This window comes from Pituophis catenifer, unplaced genomic scaffold (genome assembly GCF_029215685.1).
Source record: "Pituophis catenifer annectens isolate HBS135680 unplaced genomic scaffold, rPitCat1.0.hap2 SCAF_1, whole genome shotgun sequence".
In the NCBI taxonomy this organism is placed as follows: Eukaryota; Metazoa; Chordata; class Lepidosauria; order Squamata; family Colubridae; genus Pituophis; species Pituophis catenifer.
Genome location: NW_027256881.1, coordinates 338646914 through 338659562, shown reverse-complemented (window position 1 = coordinate 338659562; position 12649 = coordinate 338646914). Strand labels below are relative to the sequence as shown.

At 42.3% G+C, this 12649-nt stretch overlaps 1 protein-coding gene across 1 annotated transcript in view; it reads left to right on the top strand.

Annotated features, from left to right (window-relative positions):
• Positions 1-2336: 2336 nt before the first annotated feature.
• Positions 2337-12649, top strand: part of TMEM59L (transmembrane protein 59 like) — a 68200-nt gene continuing 57887 nt past the window's right edge. The window contains exon 1 of the mRNA XM_070936525.1: positions 2337-2365. Coding sequence (XP_070792626.1) covers positions 2337-2365 — 29 coding nt within the window. The remainder of the gene's footprint in view (positions 2366-12649) is intronic.

Sequence of the window (12649 nt, the reverse complement as noted above, 5' to 3'; positions counted from 1 at the left end):
TCCCCATTCCCTCCCCACTCCTGGGGGAAGGATATTGCAAAATCTCCATTCCCATCCCACTCTGGGGCCATTCAGAGGTGGTATTTGCCGGTTCTCCGAACTACTCAAAATTTCCGCTACCGGTTCTCCAGAACCTGTTAGAACCTGCTGGATTTCATCCCTGTCCAGCAGGTTTTCATGCTTAAAACAAGACTAGAACTCATGGTCACCTGGTGATTGGCCAGAAGTTACCTAGCTAGTTTTCATGTCTAAGGGGGGACTAGAATTCACTGTCTCCTGGTGATTGGCCCAAAGTCACCCAGCCAGCTTTCATGGCTAAGGCGGAACTAGAACTCACAGTCTCCAGACCTAGGAGATGCTTGCTGGAACTTGAGGAGTGTTGATCTTAGTTACGTCTTCTATCACTCCAAATGGCAGATGAGTCCGGCCCATCTGGCTGGTTAATGATTTGACATCGTGTGCAAACTCAGGAAATGAGATAACAACAACAGACCTCATTAGATTGTGGGAACACAGCCTGAGTGACTCAGTAGAGCCTGAGGAACAGTCCAAGGAAGATCTAAAAAAACCAAACAGCCTCAAACCTCAAGGAGTTTCCTTGTAGGAACCCAAAGATTTCCTCTCGGTTAGGGAGATCCAAGCTTTTTAAGCTGGTTCATTCATTTGGAATTGAGAGCACGCTCACAAAATGGTTGCCATAATGGGACTAATCATTTCACGCACTCGGAATTGCAACCTTTTATAATACCTTTGAATATATCTGAGTCTGGAAGCTTTCTTAAAGACACAGGTGACCGACCCAATGTTCCGACCATTTTTGCTGCAGTCATTAAGCAAACACAGATTGTAAAGCAGCTGCAGCCATTGTTAAGCAAAAAACGGGGTTGTTAAGCAAAGCAATGGTTTCCTACGGGTACGGTTTTGCCAAAATCCAGAAATGCCAGGGTTTGGTAAAACCATTGTAAAATGCAGTCATGGGACCATGGGACACTGCAAACAGGTGTAAATGCAGCGACGTTGTGGAGTGCCTGAAGTTCAGTTGCATGACTGTAGAGAGGGCTTGGGTTGCAAGTCTGCCAGGTCGTAACTTTGAACAGTCGCTAAGCAACCAGTCATAACTCGAGAACTACTAGTTGTATTAGCTAGTCCATTTTTTTTCTTTGCCATCAGTCATCTTTCTGTTTACTTTATTTTTAATGAAAAGACTCTAAAAAAAATTAAAATAAACTCAACAGGGCCATAAATGCTCCACAGGAGATGTTCCTGCTCACAAATGGATCCATGGGCTGAAGATCCAAGCAAGCCACATGCTGCACCTCCAATATGTACCCCGATTCCTTGAAATAAGACCTATCCAGAAAATAAGCCCTAGCATGCAGTTTATGTTTGGGCCAGTGGTGAAATGTAAAATTTGTTACTACCGGTTCTGTGGGCGTGGCTTGGTGGGGGGAAGGGGTAATGTGACTGGGTGGGCATGGCCAACTTTTTTTTTTTTTTACTTTTAAAACCATTTTTTCTACAACTTCTTTGGCCGAAGAGGTTGTTAAAAAAAATGCTTTTAAAAGGCTCTGATGATCCCAGCTGAGCCACGCGATCATCAGAGGCTTTTTTTTACTTTTAAAAGCATTTTTTTCAGCCAAAGGGGTGTAGAAAAAAATGCTTAAAAAAAAAAAGCCTCTCAGCTGGGCATGGGGGGGGGCAGAGATTTTTGCTACCAGTTCTCTGAACCACCGGCCGCCATCGCTACCGGATCGGGTGATCCAGTCCGAACCAGGAGCATTTCACCCCTGGTTTGTGCCTATTATAAGCCCTACCCCCAAAATAAGCCCAACTTAAAAGCCTGCGCAGCTGCCCGGCCGCCCATTCTCTCTGGTTACTTGTGGTGCCATGGCCATGAGGTGAGGCGTGGTGGTGGTGGAGCTACTCCAATGCATCCCGCACTGCCCTACTTCAAGACCCCACAGCCAGGTTATCTACGCCCCAACACCTGCCTTGCGGCAGCAGCACCAACAACTATGTACAGCAGGAGCCCACATGGCCCCCGGCCCACTTCTGCTTGCTCATGGCCGCAATGGGGCAGGAGGCCGAGTGGTGTGATGGTGTCGCGGCTGCGAGGCAAGGCAGGTGTCAGGGCGTTGCTGGCGTGGCTCTGGGGGCCCTGAGGTAAGCCAATGCACAGCGCGTGGGGTAGCTCCGCCCACCTCACCTCGTGGTCATGGCACCAGTGCATTGCTCCCCCTCCTGCTCCATTGTGGCTGTAAGTAAGCAGTGATGGGCTGGCAGCCATGCAGGGTCCTGCTGGTTCCATGGCCACAAGGTGAGGCAGGTGTCAGGACATGGGTGGCCTGGCTGCGGGGGCCCTCAGGTAAGCTGGTGTGTGGCAGCTCCATCCTCCCCTGGCTCGCAGCGGTGATGCTGGTACACCACAAGCAAGCAGAAGTGGACCTCACGTACATGAGGAAAAAATAAGACTTCCCCTGAAAATAAGCCCTAGTGCTTATTTTGGGACCCCAAAGAAAATAAGACCCGGTCTTATTTTTGGAAAAACATGGGTACTTATGTCAAATATTGGGGTGCAAATCCAAACACATGTTTTTGCGTGATGAGGGTTGGCAGCAGGTGCACATGAACCCCAGTTTAAATTATTTGGTTAAAACTCAACTTCTATTTTCCAAGCTTCCCTAAACTGAGGTATCCTCCATTTATGCAGACTTCAGCTCCCCTAATTCTCAATATGGCCATGGATGTTGGCTGTGGGATTCTGGGAGTTGAAGTCCACGCATGGTAGTTGTGGAATTCTGGGAGTCGAACTCTATGCATGGTGGCTGGGGAATTCTGGGAGTTGCAGTCCATGCATCTTAAAGTTTGCTGAGATTGAGAAACACTGCCCTAGTGAATAAAAGTTCTAATGAAAAATTACTGGCACAAATCATACTCATAAGAAGTTATTGCTCATATTTTACCAATTAATTGAAATCCTCCCAAAAAATATTTAGGATAGGAAGAGGATAAGCAGTTTCCCTTTCATGCCTCAGTACAGTTTTTTTCCTTTTTAGGGGTTATGTTACGCCTGTGCATTTACTCAAGAGTAAACCTCACTCTGGAATGTAGGATTGAGACCTTCTCCAAATTCCCTAAATTTTAAGCTACAAAAATCTTTGGCCAGAGGTAAGATCTGACTGCGGCATAATTCTTTGCCTATTATGGGCTGCATTCTTTTAAAAGGACTGGGGAAAATAAAAACATTAGAAATGAGAAAAATCTCATCACCGAAGCCTTCCCTCTTCCAAAGTTTCGCTCACAATGTGGTTAGATTAATGTGCATTAAGCTCATATTCTATGCTGGTTGTTTGGCTGCTATGTTTCTAGAAAAACAGGATTAAAGCATAGAGAGCCAGTTTGGCCTAGTGCAATGAGGGCTAACCTTTTCGTTGCCGAGTGCCGAAAGCGTGCGCGCACCCATAATGCAATGCACGCCACCATGTGCCCCGCCCTGTGCTTGTGCATATGACCCCCATGCATGACCCCTGTCCCCCGCGCATGTAGGCACGCTCTCTATGTGTGTGCCCCACCCGTGCATGTGTGTGTGTCTCCCGTATGCGCCCCGCCCCTCCCACATGTGCGGCAGAGACCCGAAAACCAGCCAGCCAGTGCGAGGCGTGCACGCATGTGTGGTGCAGCTGAGCTGGGGTGACGGCTCACATTTCGGCAGAGAGGACTCTGCATGCCACCTGTGGCACGTGTGCCATAGGTTCGCCATCATGGGCCTAGTGGTTAAGGCATCAGGCTAGAAAGCAGGAGACGGTGAGTTCAAGTCCCATCTTAGCCATGACAGGCAACTGGGTAACTTTCAGTCAATCTCTCTCAGTCCAATTCACCTCATAAAGCGTTATTATTGTGAAGAAAATAGAAAGAGGAAGGTGTGTTAAATATGTTCACACCTTGAGTTATTTGTAAAATAATACAAGCTGGATATATATAAATATATATACATAAATAAAATAAAATGTTAAAATTAAGACGGGTTGCTAGAGACCACCTAGTCCACCCCACCCCCTAACTTAGTGCTTTTACAAATTTCCCTGGAAAATTTCTGCTTAATTGCTACCAGTGCAGGGGGACAACCCCCCCACACATCTTCTTAGGCCTTATCTTCCATATCTCCAATATTCTATTGATTACTATTAAAAGTGTATCAGATGATTGAGATGAAATTAAACTACCCTGCCATTTCCAAATCTATTGATTCCACTTCTGCCTTCCAAAGTCGTGTTCGTTAAAAAAAAATTCCTCTCAGAACTCCTTTCCACTTTTAAAAATTATGGAGGACTCCCCAAAAGAACCTCTGTTGGCAGAGGTTTAATTGATCAATATTTACCGTATTAAAAATTAAAATGATGCATTCGCTGCCACTATTGCTTTTCACGGCTGTTAGTTGGGATTTTAATTTTGTACCGTGTTTCCCCGAAAATAAGACCCTGTCTTATATTTTTTTGAACCCCGAAATAAGAGCTTGGCCTTATTTTCAGGGAGATCTTATTATTTTATTGATTTATTGATTTATTTTATTCAATTTGTATACCGCCCTTCTCCTAGTGGACTCAGGGCGGTGCACAGCCAAAACTAAAACACATACCAATACAAAATTTAAAATTATTAAAAGAATTACATACTTTGGCCCAAATTTAAAACAATTCAAATTAAAACCCATTTTGGGGTGTGTCGAGCAAGATGGAGCTCCTCTTGCCATTTTACCTGACTTCCAGCTCTGTGTTTAAATATTTTTGGGGAGGGCTTATTTTTTGGGGGGAGGCTTATTTTAGCGCATGTGCTCAAAAGCCCGATTTTGTGCTTATTATCAGGGGATGTCTTATTTTCGGGGAAACAGGGTATTATTTTTTAAGATAGACTGACAAATAGTTTTGATTTCACAGACTCCTGAGAGGGTTTTGTGGGAACTCCAGGGGTCTTAGGACCACACGTTAAGAAATGTTTCTCTAAAGCTGTGTGTCTGAAATCTTGACAACTTTAATATGGGTGGATTTCAACTCCCAGAATTCCCCAGCCAGTAGCTGGTTGGGGAATTCTGGGAGGTGAAATCCATCCATATTAAAGTTGCCAGTATTAAAAAAAAAACCACTGTTCTAAAGCATCACAGAATAAATATGGTCTGACCTCTGTCCAATGGCTTTTTCAATATTGGAAGATGGCTATTTATGTCTACAACACTGGAACACGATCCAGCCAAGATTAAGTGGTTTATGTGTCCCGATCTGGCTAAAATTAGTCTTGGTTACGCATGGTTGGAAGCAGCGCAGTTTAAGCGAGACAGTCTGAGGAAGGAAAGCACAGGCCTATCACTAAATGTGGGTTGATTGATATCATAGATAAATTGAATATCCACATTCAGAAATGGCCTCAAAATTAAATCACTGAAATAGACTGCAAAATACCCAAAAGCTTTCTCCTTCAAGCAGTTTGGCAGCTGCTAGCCCGAGATTGTATTTTAAACTATTTTATTAAAACTCCTTTTAAAGTGATGATGAAAACTCTGCTTAGACGAAGTTTGCCTCCTGTAACCAGTGCCAGCTGTTTTGGGGGGCATTTAGGCTGCCCAATATAATTAGTTCTCGACTTACAACCATTTCTTTAGCGACCATTCAAAGTTACAATGGCACTGAAAAAAAATGACTTTTTTCGTTTTTCACACGACTGTTGCAGCTTCCCCATGGTCATATGATCAAAATTCAGGTGCTTAGCAACTGGTTCATATTTATGACGGTTGCAGTGTCCCAGGGTCACGTAATCAGCTTTTGCAAACTTCTAACTGTGCAAAATCAATGGGGAAACCTGATTCACTTAATAACGATGTTACTAGCTTAACGACTGCCATGATTCACTTCACAACTACGGCAAGAAAGGTCGTAAAATGGGGCAAAGCTCACTGAACAACTGTCTTGCTTAGCAGTGGAAATGTGCGTGGTCGTAAGTCGAGTACTACCTATATCAGAAATAGAAAAGCTGAATTGTTGTAAATAATATGGCCTGTGTGATGTATAGGTGTTCTTTGACTTATGGGAGCAGTTGAGCCTAGCATTTATAGTCACAAATCGTGACAGTCATAAAGCAGGTCACCATATGACTGGACCCATTTCTTCTACTACCTTTTTTTACAGAGGTCATTAAGTGAATATGGCGGTCGCTAAGCAAACACAGTGCTTGTTAAGTTTGTTTACTGTGTTCGCTTAATGACCACTGCATTCACAACCCATTGTTCTCTATGGGTATTTTTTGTCGGAAACCTGCTGTAAATGGCAGTTTCTGGCAAAAAAATATTGTTAATCCAGAGAGTCAGTTAGATCTAGTGATTAAGGCACCAGGCTAAAAAGTGGGAGGCCATGAGTTCAAGTCCCGGCTTAGTCATGAAACCCAGCTGGGTGACTTTGGGCCAGTCCCTCTACCTCAGCCCAACCTGTGAGGTGGGTTGAATTCACCTCACAGGTTGTTGTTGTGGGGAAAATAGGAGGAGGAAGGTATGTTGGATATGTTTGCCACCTTGATTTTTTTGCAAAAATAATAAAAGCAGGATACAAATAAATAAAAGTAAATATTAAAGCGCAGTTAGGTGACTGCAGGGCACTGGAAATGGCTGTCAATGCGGTTGGTTGCCAAGGGTCCAAAATTCAGTCTTGATATGGCAGTGGGGGCAGCTAATACAACTGGGTCATTAGTACCTGCTCTGTGGTGAATTATAGCTTTGAAGAATCACTAAGCAACCGGTCATAAGTCAACAACTACCTGTAAAATGATTATGAAAATTACATGCTTAGAAACAGCTTCTAAATTTCTAGACTCTTCCTTGCCGTGGAGCAAACAAGATTGGACTAAAATTATATTGGCGTTCGGTGTCTCAGCGGAACGATTTTTCCAAAAAGGAGACGCCAAGCCCGTTAGTGACTTTGTTTGCTAATCTCAAGGCAGAGGTATTGCAAACCACCCCATCCCTTTTAAGGCATTTCAAGAGCTTTTAGCAGGTTTGTTGACTTCACCTGCTTCTTTTGCTGAAGATCTAAGTGGTTTTCCCCAATTGTTGCAACAGGTTGGGCTAAGCTTTGCCATTAGCTTAGGCGGGTGGGGCTTGGAGACCGGCCCAGAAAGCAACAGCCTGCTTGGGCAAAGCAAATATCTGGGGAGGTTATGAGGGGTTTCTCTTGTGTTCCTTGACAGTTTCTCTTTTCACTTTAGAAATTAAGTTGTCATTGGGGAATGTTTGGCATCTCATAAACATCAGCCCAGGATGCAAGATCTAAGTTTCATAGAACAAATCAAACCAGAGTCCTCACTTAAGGTAAAGGTTCCCCCCACACATACGTGCTAATCGTTCCCGACTCTAGGGGGCAGTGCTCATCTTCCTTTCAAAGCCGAAGAGCCAGCGCTGTCCAAAGACGTCTCTGTGGTCATGTGGCCGGCATGACTAAACACCAAAGGCGCATGGAACGCTGTTACCTTCCCACCAAAGGTGGTCCCTATTTTTCTACTTGCATTTTTTACGTGCTTCCGAACTGCTAGGTTGGCAGAAGCTGGGACAAGTAGTGGGAGCTCACCCCGTTACGTGGCACTAGGGATTCGAACCCCTGAACTGCCGACCTTTCGATAGACAAGCTCAGCGTTTTAGCCACTGAGCCACCGCGTCCCAAGTTAAGTCCCATAGTCTTCACTTAAGGAGGCACAAATGACCAGGCTCAAATTATCACACAGGTACAGGTAGTCCTCAACTTACAACAGTTCATTTAGTGACCGTTCAAAGTTACTACGGCACTGAAAAAAAATGACATGACCATTTTTCAGAGTTACAATCTTTGCAGCCTCCCCATGGTCAAGTAATCAAAATTCAGATGCTTAGCCATTGGTTCATATTTATGACCGTTGCAGAGTCCTGGGGTCATTTGATCCCCTTTTGCAAACTTCTGACAAGCAAAGTCAATGGGGGAACCAGATTCACTTAACAACCGGATTACTAACTTATCAAATGCAGTGATCCACTTAACAACTGAGGCAAGAAAGGTCGTAAAATGGGGCAAAATCCACTAAACAAATATCTCGCTTAACAACAGAAATTTTGGGCTCAATTGTGGCCGTAAGTCGAGGACTACGTCTAGTCCTCGACTTACAACCATTCGTTTAGTGACCATTCGAAGTTACAGTGGCACTGAAAAAAGTGACTTACGACCGGCATTGCGGCATCCCCATGATCACATGATCAAAATTTCAGCACTTGGACCCAGCATGTATTTATGACAGATGCAGGACCCCGGGTCATATGATGGCCATTTGGGATCTTCCCAGTAAGCTTCCAACAAGTAAAGTGAAGTGGGGGGGGGGAACAATACTGGATTTGCCTAATGGCATGATGATCAACTGTGGCAAAAAAGGTAATAAAATCGGGCATGAGTCACTTAACAACCGCAATGGAAATTCTGGTCTCAGTTGTGGTCATAAGTTGAGGACTACCTGTATTGGAACAATGAAACAGTGACAAGTTTTAAACCCTCAGAATGTGGAATCATATTGATTAGATTTCCAAGAATCTCTCTTCCTCAGATGTGGAAAGGATAGCAACAGCACATAGACTTATATATCGCTTCACAGTGCTTTATAGCCCTCTCTAAGCGGTTTACAGAGTCAGCGTATTTATTTATTTATTTATTTATTTATTTATTTATTTATTTATTTATTTATTATATTTCTATACCACCTTTCTCCCGTAGGACTCAAGGCGGTGTACAGTCAAGAAAAATATAGATACACAAACATCATAAAATTGCTAATTAAAATTATTATTATAACATAGTTTGGCCCAATTAAATAGAACCTAAAATTAGATAACATTTTAAAAACATTCACATGTTCATATGTTTAGCCCCGCCTGTTGGAACATCAGGGTTTTGAGGGCACGGCAGAAAGCACGGAGATCAGGGATATTTCGTATCTCAGGGGGCAGTTCATTCCAAAGGGTTGGAGCCCTCACAGAGAAGGCCCTCCCCTTGGGAGTCGCCAGTCAGTATTGCCCCCAACAATGTGGGTCCTCATTTTACCCACCTCAGAAGGATGGAAGGCTGAGTCAACCTTGAGCCAGTGAGAATCGAACTGCTGGCAGTCGGCAGTAAAGCAGAATTAGCCTGCAAATTCTAACCACTGCACCACCACGGCTCAGACAGATAAATGTGTCTTCCATCTAGGATGATGTATCTCAACCTGGGCAACTTTAAGACATGTGGACTTCAACTCTCAGAATTCTCCCGGGCTCCATTACAGTTGTAAGTTGAAGACTACCTGATGACATTTATTCACAAAATATTTTGATGACATGAACTGATCTTACACCTCAGCACCGTCCAGCATCAGATCCTGTGGTGAAAAGAACTTTCTTCGCTCCTGTTCTAGAACAACGATCTCCTGTAATTGGGGGGCCTCATTTATCAATTACTACCACGTTTACTACATGAGGCAGTCCTCGACATGCAAACATTTGCTTAGTGACCATTCAAAGTTACGGCAGTGCTGAAAAAAAGTTACTTATGACCGTGACAGTGTCCTCACAGTCACACGATCATAATTTGGGCATTTGGCAACCATCTTGTATCTTCAACGGTTGCAGTGTCTCAGGGTCGTCTGAATGCCATTTGCGACCTCCCCAGAGGGCTTCTGACAAGCAAAGTCAATGGGGGAAGCCGGATTGACTTAACAACCAAGTGATTCGCTTAACAACTGCTTAGCAACCTTGCCAAAAAAAGCTCATAAAAGTGGATATGATTCATTTAATGACCGCATTGGGTAGCAATGAAAGTGCTTGTCCCAATTGTGTTTGTAAGTCAAGGACTACCTGTACTATTCTCATAATGGCATGAGGGAAGTGTCAAAAAATTCAAAATGATGGCAGGAATTACGTGATCCAAGCCCTGTAAAAAGGGGAAGGGTTTCAATGAGAGGACATGGCTGCCATCTTGCCTTTTTTGACCTCTCTCCCATGGATGCCTCTGTGTAACCTGAGTCTTTTTTAAAAAACAGAATATGAAGATTTGTTAGCCCAACATTAGCTCTTTAGGGGTTGACTCTCAAATTGTTCACCGTTAATAAGTGTGAAATATTCAGCTGGTGGCACTTTTGCACAACTCCTACTGGTTTACACCCTATGTGAATTTATTCTTTTTTCCCCCCAAGTTTTTTATTTTATATTATTTATACATATCAATGTGTGAATAGTGTGATACTTGGGTATCATACATTTTGATACAAATGGATATAACTCATAGTTATTACATTTCATTTTCATTGTTTCATATTGTTTAAACATACTTAGTACTACCGCCCTTCAATTTCTAAACCTCCCTCTTATTATTACATATATCTTGTTATATTTATATATATACTATTATTCCCCTCTTATTTCTATCTCTATTTTAACGTTTTTTTCCATGTCACCATAATATTCAAAGACGTTTCTTTTCTATCTTCCATCTTTCACCTGCTTTGTTATTCATATTTTCCTTATTTAGCTCTTCACATCTATTTATATTAAAGTTTCATCCTCCGTTCTTTCATTGCTCAGTGTTTCAATGTACACTTGTAGTACCAATCACAATCATTTAAACATATAGAGTAAATCTATTCATTATTTCCAATCATCCAATCCGTGTGGTTCTACTATTAATACACATGCTTACATTAAAATATATTCTTTCATTATCTAATTACCCATTGTTTAATTTTATCATTTCTATGTGAATTTATTCTTGTTGCATTGTTTAACTGTGACCCTGCCTCTTGGCTTAAGACTACATTGCATTTGAAAGCACTTAAACCAATATTGATGGTTGTGTTCTTCCGTTTACCCTTTTTAGAGTAATGCTATACCCAGGGAGTCCTCAACTTGCAACTGTTCATTTAGTGACCTGTTCAAGTTACAACAGCACTGAAAAAAGACTTATGACTGTTTTTCACAAGTATGACCTTTGCAGCATTCCCATAGTCACATGATGAAATACAGATGCTTGTCAACTACCTCATATTTATGACGGTTGCAGTGTCCCAGGGTCATGGGATCACCCTTTGTGACCTTTTGACTGGCAAAGTCAACAGGGAAGGCAGATTTACTTAACAACCGTGTTGCTAATTTAACAACTGCAGTGATTCGCTTAACAACTGTGGCACAAAAGGTCATAAAATGAGGCAAAATTCACTTAACAAATGTTTCACTTAAGCAACAAAAATTTTGGGCTCAATTGCTGTCATAAGTCAAGAGCTACCTGTAATTTGTTGACAGAATGATTGAGATAACTGGTTTTTAAAGAGAGTACTGAATTATATACCGACACTTTGGAATGTAATGTTCAGAACAAAGATAAGTTTCTTTGCACTCAGACAATAGTAAAAAGACTAGGAGATGGAAAAATACTATAATTTCAGATGCAAAGGATTGGATTTCCAAGATGTGTGATTTGGCCATTTTTGAGAAAATTATATGCTTGGTTAATCAGAAAATGGCACATTACCTGTCCCTTTGGGAAAAATATTTGAACAGGATTGGTAAACATTAAAAACTTAGTTTTATTTTTCTTAAGGCTTACAAAATCAGGCAATATAGTTATAATTGCAGTTTTTGTGTGTTCTTCTTATCCATTTTCTTACATAAAGTTCTTTTTCTGTTTGTTTTTATGTATAGTAAACTGTTTACTTTTATTTCACATTATTTTATGTGTGTCTGATTGAAAAGGGAACATTAAAAGTACTTGGTTTTTTTTGGGGGGGAAAAAGAGCTATGAAACCAAATCTCTATGTAGATTCTCAGTCATCCAGGTCATGGTTGTCCCAAAGGTGCTTTTTCAAGAGGCAACTGGACTTTCTGATTTTTCTTTGAAGACGTTTTGCTTCTCATCCAAGAAGCTTCTTCAGCTTCTTCAGAAAAAATAGCTTTAACAGATTAACAGAGTTGGAAGGGACTTTATAGGCAGGGGTGGGTTCTAACATTTTTTACTACCAGTTCTGTGGGTGTGGCTTATTTTGTGGGCATGGCATGTGGGGGGGGGTAATGTGATTGGGTGGGCGTGGCCAACTTTTTTTTTTTTTTTACTTTTAAAAGCATTTTTTCTACAACCTTAAGAGGTTGCAGAAAAAAATGCCTTTAGAAGCCTCTGACGATCAGGCAAGTCAGCTGGGATCACCAGAGGCTTTTAAAGGCATTTTTTCCCTACAACCTCAAGAGGTTGTAGAAAAAATGCCTTTAAAAGCCTCTGAGATTCCAGATGAGCCGCACAATCATCAGAGGCTTTTTTTTTTTACTTTTAAAAGCATTTTTTCAGCCGAAGAGGTTGTAGAAAAAATGCTTTTAAAAGTAAAAAAAAAAAAAAAAAGCCTCTGATGAGGTGGGCGGGATAAGCGAGTGGTGACCGACCGGGGACGGATTCGGGGGTGTGACCAGCCAATGTCATTACCGGTTCTCCGAACTACTACAAATTTTTACTACCGGTTCTTGTGAACCGGTGCGAACCGGGAGCAACCCAGCACTGCTTATAGGTCATCTAGTCCAACCCCCTGCTCAAGCGGGAGACCCTACACCAGTGGTCCCCAACCTTTTTATCGCCGCGGCCCG